General features: G+C 26.9%; 1 protein-coding gene across 3 annotated transcripts in view; it reads right to left on the bottom strand.

The window, feature by feature from the left end:
* The window catches only part of nahoda (DOMON-like domain-containing protein nahoda), a 364,673-nt gene that overhangs the window by 134,436 nt on the left and 203,958 nt on the right, over positions 1 to 26,279 (bottom strand). For all 3 annotated transcript variants that reach the window (XM_075361475.1, XM_075361476.1, XM_075361474.1), the window contains exon 3: positions 10,682 to 10,752. In XM_075361475.1, the coding sequence (XP_075217590.1) occupies positions 10,682 to 10,752 (71 nt within the window). The remainder of the gene's footprint in view (positions 1 to 10,681; positions 10,753 to 26,279) is intronic.

Genomic DNA, 26,279 nt, shown 5'->3' with positions numbered 1-26,279 from the left:
TTTTTATGTCCTCCACTTTACGTTCAATTCGATTAAATATTAATTATTTTTATTCATTGTTAATTCTATTATTGTAAATTAGTAATAATTTTCTCACAATAATAGACCTAATAATTATGACACAATTAAAACATCAATTTTCTCCCATAACTCGACTAATTTGTTAACCGATTTTGAAAAATAAAACGTCATTTTGTTCAAAATAAAAGGCTTAATATTTTAAAAAATAGCAAAAATAAACATGACCGCAATTTTGTAATTGCAAAAGTATTTAAGTCCTGATTTTTTGCTAATTTTAAAACTTTGTTATCAAGACGCTTACCAAATATTAATATGATTCGTCTATCCGAACTTGAGATAAAAATTTTTATATAAAAATAACAAACTAGCGGATAGGGGGAAAACAAAGGAGAAATTGCCATTTTTCCTAGGGATATTTCTTTTTTAGTTTTACAAGTATAATCCAAAAAAGTATAGCCTGCCCAGCATTTTAGAAACATGAACATGCATATATATATCTCAATCCCATTAATATGTATTAATGAAAAAAGAAATAAATACGTGTATATTAATGTATTAATGGAAATATATTAATATATTTATTTTTTTATTTTATTTACATATAATATTTCTTTTTTCATTAATATATTAATGAAAAAAGAAATAAAGTACTTTCTTATATGACAAATCAATTGATTTCTGCAAAAAAATACGATTAAATATTTTGTGCCAGTGTAGGTGATGCATAGAAACTTAAAAAATGCTTGTTTGCCGGTGCATTATATTACGAGCAACATTCTATTGTAACAACTTGTGATGAATGTTATTAGGCACTGGTTATATTATTTTTTTCTTTCTACAGTTTCTTGTTACTAACAGTTAATGTGATTACTGTAGCAGCATTTAATTAATTACTACATACACTTTCTTATCTAAACGAATATACAGAATTAGGTTTCTCAATTTAAAAAAAAAACAATTATTTCTGATTGAGATAGTTACTTGAAAAATTGCCAGTAGAATCAAAAATCATTTGTCGAAAACGTCCAAAACTGGTTACGATGATAAGAATAGATAACCTTTTAAAAAGATTTTTCTCGTAAAGTCAATGAAATGGGAAATTAGATAAAGCAACAAAAAAAAAGGGAGGACGAGAAATAAAGTTATCTATGATTTTTAACATTATTATGAAACAAATGATTAAGCTTAAAAATCATTGGCAAAGACATAAAGAAACTACATAGTTTAAATTCGGTAAGTAATACTATTTATTATTATAGGTTATTTACATTAAATTAAACTAGTTTAATCAATCAAAACTATTTTTTTAAAGTCTTATTACAAACAAATTGTTATCTTTACTATTACTTTGCTTCTGATTTTATGTTAACCTTAATTTTATACAAAGTAATAAAATTAATAATATCTATATAATTTGAAAGAAAAAAATACTATTACTATTTTATGTGTTAAAGAAAATAAAAGTAGTAAAAAATAAAATAAAATAACAGTAATAAAATTATATTGCCTTAAAGTTATAAGAAATGAACTGAAGGACAGTAACAGACATATATGATTGTTTTAATATTTTAATAAACGTATAAAAATTACGTGATATTAAATAAAATGCGCTTTTAAAATATTGATATCAAATAGTATAATATGATAGCAGATCATAGAATTATTATATCGCAATATAAAAAAAAAAAATTATTCATATACCAAGGTCAATGAATTACATATTATGTAATTTTAGTAAAACATTATTCTGTATTATACGATTCAAATTTCACATACGACATCGATTTCTATTGTCTAGGATTATTTTTAATATAATTTGTTAATTTGAAAATAATATATTATAAACAATACAATAATCTAAAATAAAAGCGATAATATAAAATAGTTATACTTGATCTGAAGGAAAATCAGTTTTTTATAATTGAAAAATATTAAAAGTCTATCTATAAATTTTTCCTATTTTCCAATAGCGAAATTTCTTTTTATTATACAATTACAGTTGCTTATTCAATCGGTTTATATTAAGGACAACATTGTTTGTTAAAATTTTAAAATTAAGAATGATTTACACATATTTAAAAAAAAATAATTACTTAAATTACTAATTTTACAAATATCCACAAAATTTTCCCGTTAAATTTATGTACTCGAAGTTCTTCTTTAACAATAAAAAGTAAAAAAAAAATTCAATTTTAATTAGCAGAACAAAAATGTTTAACGTTAAAAACAAATATTTAATCAATCGTACAAGTTGAAATAGCAGACATATTATTAAAATAAACCAGTCGTTGAATAGTAAACTTCTTTATTTTCGTATTGAATTTAACAAACAAGGAAACTAAAATAATTAAAAAGAAAACTAAAATAACGTACAAAACGTAATTGCCAGTCGAAAGTAATTGTGCAAGGTATAGTCAATGACGAAAATAATCTTATAAAAATAGTTATATTGTAGTCATTATATCCTGGAAAACCGGACATCACTAATCGATGACTGTCGAGAAGATACGTCTAATTTTTTTTCATTATTCAATTATTTTATAAATAAGGTCTCGCAATTGAAAAACGATAAAAAAATACGTTTTTTTGGAAAACTAACATAAGATTAAGAAATACAGGAAGACATGATGTACTGCAGTAGAATGATCCGAAACAAAGGTGGAGTAAAGGTTAAAAAAGTGAAGTATCTTTTGCGTAGCCTTTGAAAGAAAAGTAAACTTTAAATGGTGGATAACGTCTGGAGTGGAGATGAGACCATATAGTGGTAGCTCAAACATGGAAACCATACCTCCACAATAACCTTGTCTACGAAAAGCCGTTGTTTTGGAGAGGAAACATTTTACGGAAAATCGTTATATATACGGGGTATCACCCCGTATATGTAACGATTTTCCGTATAATAGCAAGGTACGTTACCAAAAAATCTCTTTAAAATTGAAAAATGCTTTTGGAAAAGGGGGAGAGGTTATTTGTAAGAGACATTTGTCTTCGTCAGTAAACAAACCGACGAAGTGCCAAAATTTCTGTTAAATAGAATTTTGTTTCGTTCAGACAAATGTTTTCAGATTGATGGTAATTGATGGACAACGCATTTTGCAACACTGGCGAATTAAGACAGTTTTTTTATGCAGCTTGGGCTGCATTAAAAAAATATTTCTAGTTTCTTACAATAAATTTAGAATAAGTTATTTGCTAATAACTTATTCTAAATTTTTCTAGTTGAAGGATGTGCACTCGTAAATAAATTTAAATACCACGGTAATTTATTTTACATCGCACAGTTGGCTAATTACCCTTGTCATAATATAACTACTGTTACACAATTTACACGATTTCGGATAAGTTCTATGAACTTACCCACCGGGTTGGTCTAGTGGTGAACGCGTCTTCCCAAATCAGCTGATTTGGAAGTCGAGAGTTCCAGCGTTCAAGTTCTAGTAAAGCCAGTTATTTTTACACGGATTTGAATACTAGATTGTGGATACCGGTGTTCTTTGGTGGTTGGGTTTCAATTAACCACACATCTCAGGAATGGTCGAACTGAGAATGTACAAGACTACACTTCATTTACTTACACTCATGCATATCATCCTCTGAAGAATTATCTAAATGGTAATTACCGGAGGCTAAACAGGAAAAAAGAAGTGTCATTCCATGAACTTAAAAGCTCCTGTGATAACCTATAAAAAATATCATATCGTATCGTTGTTGAACCTTTTTTTTGTATCGAGTCGTTTATAGAAATTTCAGATTTTTTTCTAATTTCTGTATTAATGAAAAATCTGCTACATTTATTGGGACATATAAGAAAGTTTTATTCGAACCGAATACAAAACAGAGAAACCGATTTGCGTATATACTTGTGTAACTTCACTTTTTATTATTATTATTAAAAACATATTTTAAAGATAATAACTTTTAAATTCTCTAACGTATTTTTATATTATAAACGAAAAGAAAGTAAATGTAAACGCGATAGGCAACTTTTTCAAGTCAATTAAAAATAAATTAATGAAAAAACAAGTTCTAGTATAATATCAACTTTATTGCAACATTTAAGCCGTTTATAAGTACATTACAATGAAAAACAAGAAGCAGTTTTATTGCGGTAGGTATTTCCGTGACAATAAAATTAATTTACTTATTACTTGAATTATTTGAAAATTATTATTATTTCTCTCTAACTCGGTTAGATTTAAATGACACCTCTACATTAATAAAAAAAAATTCTTTTATTAAAATTTATTATTTATAATTTTACTCCGTTCCTTGTTTTTATTTTCTGAGAACTCTAACCTGTCGTGTTATTTAACTTGTCCTTTTATTAACGGTATGATTACATAACTAAGGAATCAAGAACATAATTATAACATCGTGAGAATTTTTTCAAATTTCTATTCCTTTTATAGACTTTTTACTTTTCTAAATAAAAAAGAAAATCTGTCAATATCATGATAGTTGCTAATACATACGGATCTTATCTAAACCCTCTTCCGAGAATAAAGTTGAAAATTGTTTTTGTCACATTAATTTAATTATATATTTTAATTAACTAGAAATTATAAAAAAGGTTTTGGATTAAATTGTTATTAACTTTGTATTTCAACGGAATCCGTAAGGTACATAATAAAATGTAGTAAAAATATCTGAATAATATTTTGCGCTATTAGAAAAAACTTTTTTAATTAAAAATTAACTAACCTATAATAAAGGTTGAAAAGTATTTTCTCTTACATAATTCCTCGTTTCAAAAATAAAAAAAATAAAAATTACATCGGTATATTACTTTCATGTAATATGCCATAACTGGCATTGTATAACTGTCTTAATTCATTCTTGAAAATGACATTAATTAAGCATTCAAAAGATTTATTTACTAAAATAAAACAGATTGTACCTTGTTGATGAAAACGAATATTGAAAACGAACATGTTTATATAACTTCTGTTTTTAACCGTGGGACATATATATCATCTATATCTATAATAAAGGAGTAAAACTTTGGAAATACTCCTTCAAGATGACTAAACAGTTACTTCTTGAAAATCTCCAAAAAAAATCTGGAAAGAAGAAAAATTACCTAAACACTGGACTACTGCACTCATTCATCCACTACACAAGAAAGCGGGCAAAACCAACCCGAAAACTACAGAGGAATTTCAATATTAGATGACATATATAAAATACTCCCAAGAATAATACTGAATAAAATAAAAAATCAGTTGAAAATGAACTGGGAGAATATCAGGGGGAATTTAGACCGTGAAGAGCTGTCCTGAGCAAATAATCACTCTCAAATTAATAATGGATGTACACAAAATGAAACGAAGGCAACCAGTAGTATAATTCATAGATTTCCAAAAAGCCTACGACAGTATTCATAGACCGCCAATGGTGATAATGCTAAGAAACCTAGGATTACACCCGAAACTAGTAAAAATGGTTGAACTAACGTTAACGTCAGTTAACGTTAGTTCAATGTATGTGTCAACATACTCCAAAATAAAATTCAGAGGAGAAATATCAAAACCATTCCTAATGAAAACAGGTTTAAGACAAGGAGATGGACTATCCCCGCTGCTCTTCAACTGCGCCCTAGAATATATAATGAGAAAGTGGTACAAAAAAGACCCACCACACGTAACAACTGAAGCAAGAAAACATGTAAACCGTATCAAAGTAAACTGTCTAAGATTTGCTGATGACCTAGCGTTTCTAGCCGATAACATCGTAGAAGCTAGTATCCAAGCAACTTCATTGGAAGAACTAGCTGGAAAAATATGCCTAAGAATATCATATGAAAAGACTAGAATAAATCCCCTGGTATTGAACCACGTAATCATAAACGGATATAAAGTCGAGCTAGTTGAACGGTTTAAATATTTAAGATAAAATATCACACATGACCTCAAAGAAAAAATAAACTGGAAAGAAAGAACACAAAAGCTCAATTATGCACTAAATACCTCCAAAACAATATATAACAAAAGATGCATCTCAATAGATACCAAACTCAGACGTTACAAAACTGTAATCAGACCTATAATATCATATGGAAGCGAAACACTCTTCAAACTAAACTCCAACATTTCCTACTCAGCAGAGATGCAAAGAATAGAAAGAAGAATTCTAAGAACAAGAATAAATAAAAGACGACTTACTGATGGGGGAGAATGAAGACTCATACCAAACCAAGAGGTACATAAAAACGTAGAACCGGCTCTAGACTGCTTTAGAAAGAAAAGATGGATACATAATAAGAACAGAACCGAACAGGCTCGTCAGGAAACTGGTCGAGAATACTGGAAAACGTCCAAACACCGACCTGGATAACCAAAATTAAACAAGATATGCAAGAACTAGAAATCATAATAGAAAATATACGAAACAAAACTGATAATAGAAAAATACTAAAAAAGCAAACTCCAGATTTAAAATTAAAGAAAAGAAAACAACAAGAGATTGTTCAGAACTCAAAAAAGCAAGTTCTGACAGAATGAAGAAGTAATGGGAAGCAATCAAGAAAAAAATAATAATAAGAAAAGACAAACCAGAGTTGACTAAAGTGATCCAATGTGACCTCAAAATTCTCAAAAAAAAAAAAGTTAATTTTTCACGGCAGTCCTACTATACTTACCTGTGATAAAAGTGTAAAACCGTTTCTATTCTAATCACACTAAGGACGAGTAAGAAAAATGTTTCAAATCGATAGGTTAAACCAACGAAAAGTTAGAACATTTTATAATGTTCTAATTTTATAATGAACATTTTATAAAAGTTCAATTTATAAAAATTCAAGTTATGTAGCATAAATTCAAATTATATAAGTTGAAGTTATGTAGCATCATTTTCTAAAAAAATTTGAATGGTATACCAAAGGTGTTGCAATTATATATATGATTTTACAAGCTTAAACATTTTCTAAACGTACTTCAATTAAGTCCTTTTCATTGACCATTTCTATTTTATTTTAAGGCCAGTTTTTCAACCATTTTCTACACAATAAAATCAAAATAATTTAAAATTCATGTAGAAGAGTGTTAACTTATAGACTTAAAAAAGGAATTTAAAAAATATATTTATATTTCTTTAAAATATTATTCACGCTAAATAGAATAAATAATTAAATCTATGAAATAAAAAATAATAATATTAAAAACACAAACTTAAATCCGAACATAATTTAATAAATCTGAAGTAAAACATGATGATGTAATTTAATATTTAAATTGAACCTTTTGAAATTTTTATCAAAATTTCTTCTAAACTGAGAAAACAGGAAATGAAAATATTTGATCTTATTACAATTGAACAAGATGAATGTTAAAATCGAATAGAAAAACTACTAAGGTAAATCCTCACACTACACTATTTTAGTTTTAAAAGTAAAATAGTTTTAAAAAATATTTTAGTCAACTTGTAGAAGAATGAGTGAAAAAAATCGTACTGTAGACTACTTAAAGCTGTAGGCAACATTTGCAAACTTATTTTAACGTACAATAAATTCTAAATAAAAAATATAAATTAAATGTAATTCAAAATACACTGTTTTTAAATTATGAATAAATTAGAGTTATTATATATTTAAATTAATTATTGTATTTATTATTATATATTTTAATCTAAACATATATTTATTATATATTTTAATTATTATATACAGTATTTTTAGTTGTTATTTATTTATTTTAGATAGGCCATAAATCTCTGCTTTCAGCAGAAAGTAAATTATTGATTTATAAATCCGTTTTGAAGACTAGTTGGATTTTTTTGTTTTGTTTAACCTCCGGGGCCACCGTAAGGCATTGCTTTAGAGGATGAGATGAATGATTTTTTAGCGTGTGTGAAAATGCCATGCCTAACCGGGACTCGAACCTCCGGATGAAAGGCCGAAACACTACCACTCGCGCCACGGAGGCCGGTTGTTTGGACTTACGGGCTTGAATTGTGGGGTACAGCGTGCAACTCCAGTATTGACATACTTGAACGCTACCAAACGAAAACACTGCGAAAAATGCTCAACATACTCTGGTACATAATAGCCTTATATATAATTATCTAAAGTTGTGAACCGTTCGGCAGAAATCTCTCTGGTCGGTTTACGGTATCAAAATCGTTTGGATCGGCACCCGAATTATTTGGTGATCAATTTATTAGATAACACGTTCAGTGATTTTTTAAGATTGCTAAAGAACAATATTTTTAGTTTGCCTTATCGTTTCAATTAGGTGACTTTATGATCTGGCCGTACGGAGTGCTCTTCTATTTCATTATTAAGTCACAACCCGCTACGTCTGTGGTAACAATGTTAGTTCAAATACATCTTATCTTGTTCAATTTTGCTGAACAGATTGTAAATTTGGTGTGTCGTTATAATAATCATAATAAAAAATTACGTTAGAAGTATTTAAATTTAGAATTATCCGATTTAAAAAAATACATAGATAAACCCCCTCTCCAATATTATGAAGATATTTCATGACTGCAAGTTAAACCACTTCTGAGATATAAAGCCGAATGAATAAACACGAACCTACGTAAATAAGCTATGTACGTATTCATACATACATATTTTTGTTATTTCTTCATGTGTTTCTGTTAGTGTGAAGTTAAATCATTAAGAAATGCAAAATTCGAAGAGAGGAGGAATCATCTTTTAATTGACAACAATATTTTCCCTTAGTTGTTTTCCTGTAATTATTTTAAATATATAATTTTAAATTCGAAAGTAAAAATAATACAAGAAAATTCGTTTACATACGAATAAATTTAATTTTTTAAAGAGCTACGCGAGTGTTTATGATTGGTTACATTAAAAAAAAAAACCAAAACGTGTCATTATTATTTTTTTTTTTTAAATTTTCAAGTAAAATTAACTGTTGCGTAATAGAGAATTCATATAAATTGTTGTAACTAACATTGTAAGAATATTTGTGAAAGCTAAAAAATTATAGTGTTTTACACGGAATATATCTGTATACGAGATTATTATTTTCATCAAAAATTTATTTTTTTACGTGGAACTGATTGAGCAACACCTAAGGTTCTGTATTTATGTATGAGAAATAGAAAAAATAAAATATTAGTAAGTAATAAATAGAAACCAGTGTTTTTCGTTATAAAATGTTTAAAATATTATGAAAATTATTTGTAATTGTCCGATTGTTAACCAGCCGTGTCTGTGGCACACCAAACACCATAAATTATACTTCATTTCGAGTACCGTAGACCAGTAATTTTAATCCACACGTTGGTGAATCGTTGTTCATGCGGATATTTCTGATATGTAATTAAACGATTACAATTTTTCTGATAAAATTACACATTTTCTATAGAATGTGTAATTTTATTCTTTTGTAAAGAATTGAGAGAAGAGTGGAAGAAGTGTTAGGAGAAGACCAATTTGGTTTTCGGAAAAGTATAAGGACAAGGAAATAAATTTTAGCGCTAAATACACATCATATCAAAGATAAGTTGAAGCGCTCCAACATTATTAAAACAGGAACTGCTGCTTTATTTGGTTAGACGGATAATCTGTGATAAATAACTTGATCCAAGTTACCAAATATAAAAATTTTATTTTCTGGAAGAAAGATCATTTAAACGGGTTACAATTAAAAAAAAATGAAATAATAATAATAACAGAAGCGTAATAAAACTTTCTTGTTTTCCAAAGTATATATGTAATTTAAAAATATTGTTGTGTATGTCATATATGGTTTACTAAAGTTTTATATATTTATATTATATAAATATAAATATTTATATTTATATATTTATATTAACAAAAAATAAATCTTTTTAGGAGATATTATTTATTCGTAATTTTACATATGTAGAAGTTAAAATTTTAAATTTATTATATTATTTATTTTTATCGGTTTAATTTTTTTTTTTTACAGTCGCATCAACAATTACAGTCATTAGCGACTAAAGTAACACTATCATGTAGTGTTACATAAAACAATAAAGAAAGAGGACAATAAAGAATAAACTTCGACAAGCGAACAACAAATACAAACTAAAATACATAAATCAAACAAAAACCAATAAATTGTATTCTTCATTCCACTGTACGAGAGGAACCGCAATAGACGTTTTATACCTTCTTTCTGATTTAATAAAAATTTCATATCCTAACCTAGGTCTAAGTTTTATCGGACGGTTCCAAAGATTGGGAAATCAATCAAATGGTACACGGACCATTTGAACTTGCAAGTCTCACAGACCTTTTGAGGAGAGCCAAATAGATGAGCGTGGGTAAACCTGGTGTGTCCAATCCTTAGCCGATTTGAGATGACTTGGTTCAGTTGCTCGGGAAAAGGGGTTTCTCGAGTAAATTCTCCCGGATGTTATGTAATGTTTAATGTTTTAGGTTAATGGGTTCAAAAAATATAATTTAACAGCCCATATTTATGACTTGAAAACTAGTTTTGACTTTTTTTATGAAGCCTCAACGTATATTTCCAGACAGAAATGTATGTGTACTGGTACATAATGAATATTTAATAAATACGAGCATATTATGTTTTGTCTGTGTAAAAATAAATTGTTATTACTATAAACTGAAAACAAAAAGAAACCCTAATATTAAAATTAATTTATAGTTTAACGTTAATGAACTTTTAAAAAAAACATAAATTTTTATTACTGTACTCACTCTGTGAGGATATGCTAGATGCCACGTGATATTGAATGAAGATCCTGACAGAAATGAAGTCTTCAATGAACCTAGAACAAAAATTACATTATTTTAATAAATAAAAAATCTGTAAAAGATAATAAGTTTCAAACATGTACTATTACTGTAAGATAATATAATTAATAAAATTTAATGATAAAAATTCGGATGAAAAAAAAGTAATATATGAAAATCATTTGCGAAGAATCCCACATTATATGAACTATATAATGAAGGTAAATTTTTCTTTTATAATTAACGATTTTCACCACGTTCCGAATTAAAATGAATACAAGCAAAAAGTTAAAACTGATTCATAAATTACTTAACTACATTTATGGGAAATGTATTTTATTTTAAAATCAGGTTGTCTGTTTATTATCTGAATGTTAAATCATTTAAATTAAAGAATTTCTTCAAAATATGAATAAATGATTCAATTATTACATAGATCAACTGAGAAATAGTTAGATTTGCTAATAAAAGCATAACTAATTTTTCGATGTATCTCTATAGGGATAAAAAAACCACTGGGGAAAACACCACTTGTCACAGCAGAAAAAAAATTACGAAGACGTATTTTAATAAATAAGTTCACTGTTTAGATGTTTTTTCCATACCGATCTGTTCTGTTAATCCCTAAACCTCAACATAATTCTACATTCTAAATCTTTTAACTTTCATTATTACGTAATTTTAAGCTTTGTTTTCATTTATAGATTTTACCTACCACATACCAACCCTTCATTAACTGGATGTTCTAATATTTTGCGCGCCAATCTACTTCGACTCTTACGAAATTTTGCCACAAATTTCTCTCCTTTCCTAACGTCTTGATATTAAAATACTACTTTTCAATATTAATATTGCACGCAAAATTTAGTCATACTAGGCAGCATCTAGATCGCTGGCTTACATAAATAAAATTATATTTAAGTGCAATCTAAGTGCAATTTAAGTGCTGAAGTTAGATATATTGTTTGATTAGGCGCAAATACTACTTATTCATTGCTTTACAGATGGCTGCTTAATGTTCTTAATGTATATTAAGACCGATTTATTGTTACGGTATGCGACTCTGAGGACATCTAGTGATTCTTGCATCGAAATCCTTGAACTTTCCTAATCCAAGGTCACTGGAAACATCTTCAAAAATCCTATAGCGTCGGTAAAAAATATGTATAAATTAAATATGTATATTCCGCAAATAAAACAATAAAGATCAAGATTCAGTGAGAGATTTCGACACAGGCCGTATCTAAATTATTATTTTTTTAATGCAAGAAATATATTTAACATAATAAATTGTAACGGTGTTCTTGATTTGACGTACAGATTTCATGATTTTATGTAGTATGTAGTTCTTATTATATTTAAATTTCTCTTTTGAGTGAGTGAGTGAGGGTTTTACGAACTTACAATATAACCGTACAAGTATTTCTTTTGTTCAGTTTGTAATCTAACCGAATCAGTCGGTAAGTTAATAATCACTGTTGGATATGTAACTTTTAATAGTTTATTTTTATTGTTTATCAAATTACTTATTGTTCAGTTACAATTTGAGCAGATTGTAATAATATAGATTAAAGGAAATAAATAAATGAAAATTAAATTAAAAAAAAAAAATGTAAATCTATGTTAATATTTTTATTCACGAATGGCAGTTACGGTTTTCCACGAACTTCTTTCTTACATTTCGGGTCAAGGTTCTCTTCCCAGAATTTAACGATTTTACTTATATTTATATAAAATACTGCATTAAATGGTTGTTTGTATACAAAAGAAATACAACGTATAAAAAAAATAAAAATATAAAAATTAGAGAAAAAAAACAAAATAGACCTAATTTAATTTCAACGATAAAAATTTATCCAAAATTATTATAATTTAAAGAAATTGGGAATGGGAAGATAATGTTAAATTTACAATTAATACACCCTTGAAAAACAGTACAATCCAAATAATAACTTAACAATTAACAACATAAAATGTTACGTTTGCTATTAGGTAGATTTCATAAAAAAGCTACCGATTGTAGTAGGTACCATGATTTGATTCTGGGGAAAATTTCGACATATTTTTGCGTTTCATATCCCCAGATCCCAAAACCACTGTCCGTTCAAAAGTTTATGTATAATTTCACTTTCTTGTGGATACGATAACTGCCGTAATTTTGCGCCAGTCATTTCGAAATTGATACATAAAATAACGACCCAAAATCTCGGTCGAGTTCGTTAACGGACAAAATCGGACCATGAAGGGTGCTTTTTCGGAAAAAAAACAAAATATCGCTATAAATTTCTTATTAAGTAAAATAGCGAATTAGTTTAAAGTTCCTACTATTCTTTGGATAAGGGTCTAAAACTTATTTAAGTAAAGTTTTTTGATATCACCAACCACTGGTCCAGGCGTGGAAAAAATATGGTTTCGAAGACAAACGAAATCATACCTCCCGTAATAGGCACAGTATAGAATCGGTTTAAAGTAGTCGTTAGTCCTCTAAACATTACCTAAAACTTTTGTCTGAAACAATATTTTACACGATGAACCCTTACGACAAGGGATGACTAAATTTTGTTGGAATTATGAGAATTTGGGGCTTGCCGTATGCTAAACATTTGACAATTTTTTCACTGTAACCATTGTCCGTATTGAGTATATTTAAAGTTTTTCTGAATTTTAACGTGGAAATCTTTTTTATTTCCTACTTAGCACCGGTTAAATTTACCTCCGCCTTCCAGCGTGCCGAAAGGAATTTGTTTTATTTATGTCGGAAAACATTTAATTTTAGTTAAAAAAATTTCGGCTCATTGCAAATGTTGAAAAAAAAATTAATTAAATTTTTAGCTTTTATAGCTTACAAAATGAGTACAAAACACAGAATTAAAAACTCGTGACAGATAATTAATAGGGAAATTAATGAATAGTTGAGAAAAATCTGTTACATTAATAAATATCATCAATTAAAAATTCAACTATATAAATTTATGCATATATAAAATTGAATAATCAGGAATCACTGTAAAAACTGATTTTCAAATATTAAAAAATTTTTAATCATTTTATTTATTGACACTGAAAAAAAGCAGGCCTACGGTCCGCCGAAAAAAATGTTACATGATTTATGTTTCATTATAAATGATTTTTCCAACTGTAACTAAATAACGTTCATGAATTTAGCGTACTAACAATAAAAAAAAAACTTTTACAATGAAAATCTTCAAAGTCTTGAATATTTGTAGCTGTTTCTTGAATTGTAATTAGCACACCTCTAACCCCAATGTTTTCCCGTTTTATCGCTAAAACACAAATATAAATTTAGATAAATCGTTCGTATCAAGAAGTATAAATCGTTCATGCGGTGCGTCAATAGCAGCTAAAATAAAATGCGAGCAAATACAACGAACAAACAAACAAACCCATGCATCATAATTTTTTATTGGAAAGATGGAAGTAAGAAGTTACCAGATTGTTTTAAAATTCCACTGATTTTTAAGTATAATGATGCTTAAATAGAAACGCATATTTCTAACAGTATTTAAATATATAATCATTATTATAAAAAGCTTTTTTAAAAACTAACGATTCTAATACAGGTGTTTCATTAAAAAAATAATAAACATTATTTAGCGGAATAGTCTAAAAATAAAAACTGTTGACATTTTTCTTATAAAAAACATAATTTTTATGGTTTATAGATTTAAAAAAAAATCTAAATGCTTTTCTTAAATAATGCATTTTTTAATTGAAAATAAATAATAAATACTTTTTTTTTTAAATAACAGACTATACTGTTTTAAAAATTGATTGTTTTTTTGTTAAAAAAAATTATTTTAAATTAACTTAGTTTTTTTTTAGTAAGGATTATAATAAAAAGATAGGGTTCATTGTTGTCATCAATCTGAACCAACTAGATGATTTCAGGACAATAGCCACAAAATACGTGTCATATCTATAAAAGATTAGCGGTGAAAAACATGGTTTTTATTTTAAAAAATGATTCAGAAATTAATCTTTACTTCATAGGTTCTGTAAGTTCATTATTAAATCTATATAATTATTACAATGGAAAATGCATTCATTTATACATCGTGACTGTGCGATAATTTGTAAATATCGTAATACAATTGTAATGGAAAGTAAAAATAATCAATTATTTAAAATTTCGAAATCGAAACTACACTTTTTATTTCTTAAAGCACTTAGATAAATTTCTATATTAAATGATATGTTGCTGAGAATAATTTAACGTAAAATTATTCTTACTCAATATGAGATAAAAAAAAAATATTTTGTTGTTTGATTTTTCACATTCTGTGTTTTTGTTAAAATTAAGTAATCTAGGTACAAATAACCAATAAAATACTAATAACTACTTCTCTATATTTTATTATCGAAAATGCGTATAAAATTATATTTATTATCAAGTGAACACGTAGCCAACAGTTTTCACGCAAAAATTACTGTACTTTCATTTCGAAAATATTCTAATAAACAAAAGTGAAATTTAATAAAAAAATTCAAATAAAGATTTTATAATGTATTTCTTAAAATTAAGTTATTAAAACGGTTAATATAACCACAGTAAAGAACACTTAACACGAAATTGTCGGGATTTGAATTTTATTTCGTGTATTTAAATTTTGCGTAAATTTATAGAACTATTATACGTTGTGTTTTGGGAAAGAAATGATTTCATACTTATGAATGAATAAATTAATAAATTATTCACTCTAAACGATAGATAAAATGATACATTATTTAATGATGTAATTATAAATGGGTGTAATACTCTATTATATATTAAAAATGTATTTGTAAATATTTAGCTTTTCTTGAATGAATTGCGTTTATCTTTAAAAATTATTATATGAAAAAAGGTTTTTCGTTAAAATGTTCTAGTTAAACAATATTTCTCCAGATCACAGCCTGCTTCTAATTATAACCGCAAATGAATTACCGTATTAGAAATGTAGAGTAGGTTAGAAATTGCAAAAATCATTTTCAAAACCGTCGTTGACGATTTCATCTTAATTTCAATTTTTATCTTATGTAAACTTAAAAATTACGCCATCTTTGTTAAACTGTGTACCGTAATATTTTTCTAAATATCGACATCACATAAGGTTACGAAGACATTTCATTAAAAGAAGAAAGTTCTCTCAATTCAATCATTTATTTATTTTTATGTGTTCAAGGCTTACTTTTACCAAACGAACCTCTATCAATAATTCTTATTTTAATTTTATAGAAAAGGTTCCTAAGGTGGTTTCACTGAAGGTTTATTCCCGATAATTTATGTGGAAATCTTTCCAAATGAATCAATTATATTATCTGAATAAACGTTTTTGTTTTTCTTTATCAGTCCTAATCTAATGTAATAGATTATCGTAGGATAATGGACATATGCCGGCCTCCGTGGTGCGAATGGTAGCGTCTCGGCCTTTCATCCGGAAGTCCCGGGTTCGAATCCCGGTCAGGCAAGGGATTTTCATACACCCTACAAATCATTCATCTCATCCTCTGAAGCAATACCTAACGGTGGTCCTCGAGGTTAAAAAAAAAAAAATAAATAAAAGTAAAAAGAAAACAGGAGACATAATTCTAACATTAAAGTATTATCGCGCCAAAATCTGACAAAACTTCAGGAAAATTTAGAGTGAAACAGTTATACAAATACATCCATTTCGTTGGAGAATCTTTGTTCACGCTCGATAAAAGTCTTTTTACACGACTGCCCAAAAAGGAGCGTAATATATTTACGATGTATGCATGTGTGTTTGTGTCACCGTATTAGCTCAACGGCTGGACCGATTTAGATGTATGATCCCGCGTTAGAATCCTTACGTTACCGGGAGTGTCATAGGCTATATATATATAGCCTACTTACTGTACTTTCTGTACAGTAAGTACTTAAAGTAAGTACAAATTTAAAGTACAGTAAGTACTCAAAGTACTTATCAATTTAAATCAATTTAAAGTACAGTAAGTACTCAAAGTACTTATCAATTTAAATCAATTTAAAGTACAGTAAGTACTCAAAGTACTTACTGTACTTTAAATTTGTCGGTTGAACCACAAACTTTAATAAATTAAATTAATGAACTATGAACCTCCTGTGTGAGCTGGGTTTGAACAGAATGATTCGAATCAATCGAATGAATAATACTACAAAGATAATATAATTAAATTTACGTTAAATAAAATAATATTAAATAAATTAAAAAAATTTCTGTTTAATAATAATGGGCTTGATTTGATAATTAGGCTTATCCGCATTTAAAAAAAAATCTAAAAAATGCAAATAAATTATAGTCAGAAAATTTATAAATAAAACCAATATAAAAAATAAAAATTAATCATTTTTTAATTCTTCAGTAAATTTTGCCTTTAAAAATAGACGCAAAATTAAGATTTATTATTTTGTTGATGATACTTGTTTTTAATGTAGCGTCGAATTTTAAAAGGCAAATTTTAATAATATATTTTTCAAATTTTAATAGGTCGATTTTAATAATATTTTTTTTTGTTTCTTTTTATATTTATCAATGTAATAATAAATAGAAAAAAATTAGTAGTTATTGAAGTTCGTACTTACAGAAGAAAAAATCACTGTTGTCACCGGTCTTTGATATGGAAAAAAAAAATTTTTCGAATAACCTTGGAATCTAATGTAAATGCAAATGATATTCCTATTTGTCCATTATACGAATAAAAATTGATTATACATACATTAATAATAGTATAACAGTATAATTTAAAACCGTTAATTTCAATACAGGAAATAAAAAAAATTACTTACCGAAAAGAAGTAAAATAATGATATAATACGTAATAAAAAAAATATAAATAATTAATGTATACATACATAAAAAGGTTAATAAATTTCATTAAAATTAAACAAATAATATTTAATCAATTTAGGAATTAACTGATCGCTTTTCATTTTGTATTCATATGAAGGTAAACCAATCCTAAATAAAAGAAACATAATATATATCGTAATAAGAAAGTATGAAATTCTACGGAAACAAACACATGTTTAATGTAACTAAATCCCACTATTTACATTAAAAATCATGGTCTAATTCAATTCGGACAGTGTAATGAAATACATAACTATTAAATTCAATGTCACATTTATCACAAACAGTATATTAAAGACAAAAAATTTGACAAAACACATCAGTTATATTTAGTTAAATGAGTTTAAAGTTATAACACTAAAACATTGTTTTTAAAATGAGATCGATATTTTTAGACTTAATCATAATTATGGTAAGTAGTATTTGTAATCTTTTTTAATTATTTAAATTTATATCAGACTGGGAAAACAAAAATAATAATAATAATTAAAATTGAAATTATTATTTTTTTTTTCATTCAGTTTAGGGTCCTGATAAGTTTTCATGGAACTTAACATAAGGTGCCCAGAAATACAATAATTTATATATATAAATACAATAATTGGTGACAGTTTATTTTAGTCCATTGTTTTTATCATACTATGTACTATATTATTAATTAGTTAAAAATAATAATAATAGTAGTAGTAGTAGTAGTAGTATAACCCACCGGGTTGGTCTAGCGATAAACTCATCGTTGTAAATCAACTTATTTAAGTCGAAGTTATCAGATTCAAATTCTAATAAAGGCAGTTGCTTTACTTCGGATTTGAATATTAGATCGTACATACCGGTGTTCTTTGGTGGTTGAATTTTAATTAATCACACGTCTCAGGACTGGTCGGTCTAACTTTGTTCAATTACATTATACTGATAAGTCGCTAATGACTTTAATTTTTGATGCGACTATAAATAGAATAATTAAAGTAAAAAAATGTAGATACTATAGAATGCAAATTATATAAAAAGTATTTTTATTATTTCTATCGTAATTATTTTAAACTTTAGCTATCTCTCCATTTTGTTAAACGTTTCGATTTTATACAATACATTACAAAAGTCAAGATTTTTCATTTATTTATAAGTTTCATCTATAATAATATTAAATTTAATTAAAACGTAAGTTATTATCCGACAAAGCCTACCGTTTATTCATACGACACAACACTATTAGTTCTTTTTATGATATTTTTAATTGATAATCATATAAAGAATGGTACTGAATGAATGGTAAAGAATGATAATACAGTCGCCTTTACTGCATACGTACAATTAAGTTAGATATTTATCAATATTACACAATATAGACTTCTAAAGTTACTGCAGTAAATAAGATATTTTATTTTTCATGTAAAATATATTTATAATGTATATAAATATATATTTTTTAGATGAATTAAGATTTATACAAATAAATCTATTTATGAATGAAACATTAAAAAAAACCGTTATTAGCAGTTAATAACAATTTATTAATAATAGTTAATAACAGTTCAAATAAAGAGTATTAGAATATTTTTAAAATAAGATTTATATTTTGTAATATTATTATCCTGAGTTTTTGAAATTAAAAATAATAAATATTGCAAAAAAAATAATTAAATTAAAAAGTAGTAAATGTACTCGCATATTTAAGAACATCATAAATGTAAAAAAAAAAAAAAAATATTTAAGGTCTATTTGTAAATAGAAGATTACTATTTTACTGATGTCATTTCATCTAATAGTTTCTCTGATACGTAAAAATAAAATTTAAAGATATTGTAGCTCTGATTTAGCCAAGTAATGTTATAAATAAATTCTTAAAAGTATAAAATTTGTTGTATAACCTATTCAGTAATTAACTGTTTAATCAAATTTAAAAGCTATGAAAATACGAGTACAAAAGGCCTTACAATTTTCCAGATTGTGAGTTTATAATAAATTCATTGCTCATAAATATATTAAAAGAGATTTATTTAAAATTATGAACAGTTTAATCGCTTAAAAAAATAAATTATACATTACCAAGGGATAATTTTTTTTATTGATAATTGTTCAATTGTAATAAAAATTAAAAAAAATTGTAGGTGGGTGTGTAAACTTTTTCAAAATTTTCTACATTTGAACCACGAATTTGTTGGCACAATTCAAAAATGATACAAAGTATATCATCTGGGAAATGCTTTTCTACGATTAAAGTTAGACATATTTATTAAGATTATCTTAAAAGAGTAAGCCAAAATCAATTTCAAGTATTATATAATATTACATCGCATGTACTTGTATTGTATTTTGTATTAGACTGCGAGGCCTCACTTAATCCGGTAAATTCTCAGCCTTAGCGTTTCTTATTTAACAGACACGGAAAAGAAACAAATTACCAAAACAAGTCGAAAGCAAGGTCGCTTTCCACCCGATTACATTAAAAACGTGACTTATTGAAAATGTCCTCGTATTTTCAGTACAAGACTAATAGAAAGCCTTTTTCTTTTTTCTGTTTAGCCTCTGGTAATTACCTTTTAGATAATACTTCAGAAGATGAATGAGTATGATATGTATAAGTGTAAATGAAGTAAAACTCAACCACCAAAGAACACCAGTATCCACGATCTAGTATTCAAATCCGTGTAAAAATAACTGGCTTTACTAGTACATGAACGCTGGAACTCTTGACTTCCAAATCAGCTGATTTGGGAAGACGCGTTCATCACTAGCCCAATCCGATTTATAGTATCCAAAACGGTGAAGAAAGGATAAAGCGAAAGAAAAAAGAGTAAGTGGTAAGAACGGTTAATCTACCTACAGTTAAATCACAGGGTAAAACAACCCTACTCGAACAGCTTGGAAGTAATTTAAGATCATCCCCTATTAAACGGCGCCCATCATCGGTATAGCCTTTAGAAAATCAAGTAATTTTAAAGCTAAAAATTACTGATCAATGATTTTGCGTTGGTCTATTTATAGATGTTCCAATAATATTTTTCTTTCAAAAACTAAAGAATTACTAATCTATCCAAAAAAAAAACGAACTTACGGTAGATCGGAATCTCATGAAAGGCGACATTATCCAACTGATCTGTATACCTTTCAGTCAGGTTCAGTTAAGAATTAACTCGGATTAGTTTTCCTATTTGAAATATTAAATACTTTACAAACGTTTGAAAAAATGTAAGAAAATAATCGGTTAACTTCAGAAATATTAAAACAGAAAATTTTTTGAACATATTAATAGGATGTGAGATGATACGATTTCGTCTAAATAGATAAACATTTGGTTTCTTAAAAGAAAAAGAAAATAACTAGAGAGAGAGAGATTAAGGACACAAGAAGTAGGCTCATTACTTAAATGTACTGTAAATATTAGTTGACTACTTTCTAGTAGTTAATTATAAATTACCAAAAAAAGAAGTATATAAATACCGTTATATATTTTTAAACCGTTATTTTTATAAATATGTATTCAAAAATAATATTTAATCAAACCATCTTTAAATATGCAATGAATCGACTGATAATAATAACCAAATAAAAAAATAAACAAATTAACTAAAAACTATTAGACTCACACGTAGCGATAGATAAATAAGAAATACAAACATTAGGCTTTCGCTAACTTTCCAGTACAAAAGCGATGCTAATCATTGAACAGTATAGTTAACGAGACGATCCTAACGACAAATTATAAAAATTTCACAAGGTTTCACCAAAATTAAATATTATTAGCGAAAGTTAGTTCGTAGTAAATATTAAGTAAATAAAAATCATAATATAAATAAATAGAGAAGAAGTAAGTGACAAAACAAAAGGCCGTACGGTAGTTAAAAAGATATTATTTTAAGTAGTACAACAGCATTAAAAAGTAATAAAACGTCTGACTTCCCAGTTAAACGTGACGCTTGTACATCATACTTAAAAAACAACCCTTGTCTTTGTATAACTTAGAAACACAGATGAATATTCAGAAAAAGGTCTGATAGTTATGTAGTAAAAATTAAATTTAATAATTTTCCAGTTAAATTAAATTATACTTTACCAATAAATAAATAGAATATACAAAATAGTATTACTTGGGTTTCAAAACTTAGTAAAAAATTATTGTAGGATCTAAGAAAGTCTATTATCATTAAATCAGGATAAGTAATTTAATAGATCTCTATTACAGGAAACAGAAAGATATATAAAAACTGTTTAAATTAATTGATTCCTTAAAACGTCCTTATCAATTCAAAAATAGAAAGCCTACGATTCGAAAAAATGAAATTAAAACAACTTTGAATGATATTTTGACCTGAGTTCAGAGTGTATGAATCATAAGAAATACTAAAACATCACATCTAAAACTTGTCACGTAAATCTATCACAATTGATTTTAATTGAGGTGCAACAGAATTGATTAGTTTGTCACATTACATCTTCTGTAATGAGCTAAAATAATTATTGATAGTAGTCTTGCATTATTTTTTTTAATCGCTTCTTTGTTAACTTAACAAATTTCATTTAATTAATTAAATTTTTACTTTCTTGTAACAAATTAAAGAAAGCATTGCGATTGAGAAAAATTTCGGTTTTCAGATTTCAAAAAAAATATCCATTTTGGCCATCCCTGAATACATTTTGACTAGTTTCGGCATGAGGTCTGTACGTACTTATGTGTGTATGTATCTCGCATAACTCAAAAACGATTAGCCATAGGATGTTGAAATTTTGGATTTAGGACTGTTGTAATATCTAGTTGTGCATCTCCCCTTTTGATTGCAATCGACTGGACCAAAAGTGTTCAAAAAGCTCAAAATCCAAAAAAAAAAATGGATTTTTGAATTTTTTTGTTTAACTGCAGTAATAAGCCCTCATTAAGAGCTTTTCAAGAATATATCATTTGTGGTCATAATTTTCATTGGTTCCAGTGTTATAGCCCAATAACATTTTAATTAATGAAATATTTGGATGTTACAAGGGGAAGGCACATCGGTCCAATCCGACTTCATTCCTTTTCTTTTTTAAATTTTAATATATTGATTTATTAATAATTATTAACCTCATGATTATTACCTATTGTAAAAAAACGTTTTACAATAAATAATAATTCAATATTAAAAAAAGAAATGTAATAAAAAATATAAATATATAAAAATGTATGTAATTTAGTAGAAGAGCCCAGCAGAGAAACAGCACGAAGAGCAGCCACAATAGAAGATAAAGATCTTCCTCTTACCCACCATCCTAAAAACTTACAATTTACTTCAGTCAGCACATGCGACTCCCTCCGGAGAAGGGGACGCATTGCTTCCTCCAAATAACTAGGGCCTCAATAGGCGTATCCCTGCTAGCTCATAAGGTGCTAGTACTGAAAGGAATGAAGGGGAATAACGCCGGGAGTACGAGGCTCAAAAGCTTAGTCTCCCACGGTCAGACCCAGTAAATAATTTTCACGCTGGTCCATACGGATAGAAACGCAAATTACCAAATCCGTCCATAAATAAAACTTAAAAATTTATAACCGCCATTAAATAACCCATGAAACCGCCCAATAATAAAAAGATACAGCAGCAAGGGACATTGTCCAGGCTCTGCGATCTGTAAGGAGAAATAATGAAACTCCCGCTATTCTTGCGTTCCGTTCCGTTCCCCGTAATTTAGTAGGAGAACAACAATGACATGTAATTTCTAGATCAAATTTCTAATGCTAAAAAAAATCGATAGTCTTCTTGGATTATTCTTTTTAATCGCTTCTTTGTTAACCTACAAAAATTTCATTTAATTAATTAAACTTTTCTTCAAATATTTTAAAAATGATAAAGAAAATTATCCTTGTTTGACTATTTTTTATCCAACTCAATTTTAGGCCCGTCTAGAAATCCTAAAAAAAAATTCATAAAATTTGCTGTATTCGTGATCTAATAACTTATTCTTTTCTTATAATTCTCGCTAAATGGAATATATGTGAACCATGAATTTTAAAAATCTTTTATTTTCCAAGTAATTCAATCAGGAATGTTTATTTTTTTTTAAATCGTAAAAAAATATGTTCGTTTTAATAATTTTAAATAAAAAACTGCTTTAATATTTAACGCAAATGCTTGCGATGTATAATTTCTTTCGTAAACAAACTTTCGTAAGAAAATTATTAGCTGGCGCTGTCTATTACGTGCTGGACACGGTAACCAGTAATTATTAAGGATAATTTATAACATGTTTTTTACTGTACATTCCTTTCTGCAGCAGTTGATGCTGTAATTTTAAAAAAATAATTTAAATAATATAATTTCGTTCCGTTAGTAAATAATTACTTTCAACTATTCGACACATTTTATTCAGATTATCCAAATGAAAATAGTAACAATTTATTTTTTTTGTTTGGGGGGGGCAAAAAACTCTTTCGTGTTATCAACACCCGGACACGATATATTTGTTGTAAAAAAAAATTAGAAACGGACAGTTAAAAATTAATTAAAAACTAAAAACCCAGCAATGTAAAAACACATCTTCAAAGTGAAAATCCTGAAACGCATGCTAAACCGAAATATAAAGACAAAGATATATCACATTATATATCTCAATTAAAATAATAAAATTACAATCTCCTTTACGGCAAATGGCATGAATAGCTGAAACACATTACAGTAATTTAAATATTTGAATATAAACGAACGGCCCTAAAAAGTCGTAAAACATTAGAGAGATCACTATCTGAATGAGATATTTTTTCATCTTCTACTTTTATTATTGGTATGTGAGTGATTACAGATTTTTTATGCGTTTTCTTAAAAAAATATCTTACAAAATCTTTGTTGTTTATTGCAAACGTGTAAAACTGAAAATAAAATCAGTAAAAGTAGATTATAATATCATTATTTTAATAAATCACTCCAGACATTATTTATATAAGTAATCTCTGTAAATGAAATGAAGAGAAAAATGAAATTCATGAGAGAGTCACGGAAAATTTTACAATAAAGAAACTAAATCCCCTTGTCAATTTTTTTTTCAATTAAATCAAATTTATTTAATTTTTAAAGGAAATAATTTGCGATACTCCTTTGAATGGTATGGCAAATTTGGTATTAAAACAAAATTTCAAGCTCTGTTTCTTGCTAATAACGTATTATTGAGTATAAATAAATAAATGATTTTTAAATATAAATTAAAACTAGTAAGGTACATGGAATTTTATGATTCTAATCCCTTTAACGAACGACTTCCTGAAATCGGTTAAATTAATTCCATTAAAAAAACAGGAAAATGCACTTTTCCGAATAAATATTACTATTTAGCTTTGCATTTTTGAAATAATATTAATTTTCTAAATAAATTAATTGAATTTTAAAAATGAAAGACAATTTTTCAGTTGTATATATATTTTATGGGTAGCTTGTGTATACTATATATAATATTTTTCAGTCTTTAGTGTTACACTTTATATTTTATAGTTTTTATTGGCTTAAGTTTGTTCATGGGTTGGAATTTGATTGGTTTAAGGTTCATGATATCTTTTATCTTTTTTGAGACAAGTTTTATCGATTCAATCTCTATTTATTTCATTTGACAATGTAACAGATATCGCATTTGAATTATTTTACCGTAATGTAATCCACAAATACTCATTCTAAAATTAAATTGATTCTGGTTCTTTTCATTTAAAAAATTCACGCAAATTTACGGAAAAATTCCATTAGTGATTATAAACGGTATAGTTTTTATTAAATAACGGATACGTAGAACATTAAAAAATCGCTAATAAACGATGCATGAAAAGAAATACACTTCAAGTCAGTCAAGCAATAATTTTTCAATTTGTGACGTAATTAATTACAATTATGTGATAAATTACACAGTAGTAATAGAGAATAACTTGACTATAAATTATCGTTTAAAGTTTCATTATTATTTTCTACTCTTCTCTTTTAATTTAAATGTAACATACAGATTTCCCTTATTTAGCTCAAATCGTGATTATATTGTACTAGATAGTCTCCCAGTGCTATTTAACTGGTGTACAAAATTAATTTAAATTAGAATTACTTACAACATTTAACAAACCGCTTGTCATTAGATCATCGATGTTTCACTGGATTCTACTACTAATTATAATTGGCTAATGATCATAATACCCTGTGCTATAGCCTGCTCAGATGAAAAAAAATACAATCTAGAATATTAAAAAAAATTCAACAATTAAAAATTCCTATAAAAAATGTTAATTTTCTCAGGAAAGATGAAATTAATTTAAATAGGAAAAAACTTAAAAATTAACGACAAAAAAATTTTAAATAAACAATCTTACAATGTTCTAGTAATTTAAAAATTCAACTTTCAAAAACTAATTACTTCTTTATTATGCGATTAGATATTCTTAAAATTTATTCTCAGTCTTTAAGCACTAGAGTAGCACATATTTATCGCAATAATTTAAAACTGAAATTAAGATTTTAAAACGTTTAACTCCAAGATATTTTTTCCCCCAGTATTCTACCAATTTTAACATCGTTACCGTTGATGCAACTGTGCGTAGTCTGTATATTATTTTAAAGTGTGTTGCATAAAAATATCATAAATAAAATCAATAAAACGTTACATAACAGGAAATTAATTTTTAGGTCTGGAACAGAACAAGACAACAGTAATGTACTCAGAAATTAGAAAAGCTGGCAATCATATATTTTGGATATTTTTCTGAACGATCTTTGGCTCGT

This window comes from Lycorma delicatula, chromosome 3 (assembly GCF_047948215.1).
Source record: "Lycorma delicatula isolate Av1 chromosome 3, ASM4794821v1, whole genome shotgun sequence".
NCBI lineage: Eukaryota > Metazoa > Arthropoda > Insecta > Hemiptera > Fulgoridae > Lycorma > Lycorma delicatula.
This window is presented reverse-complemented; position numbering and strand designations above follow the sequence as displayed.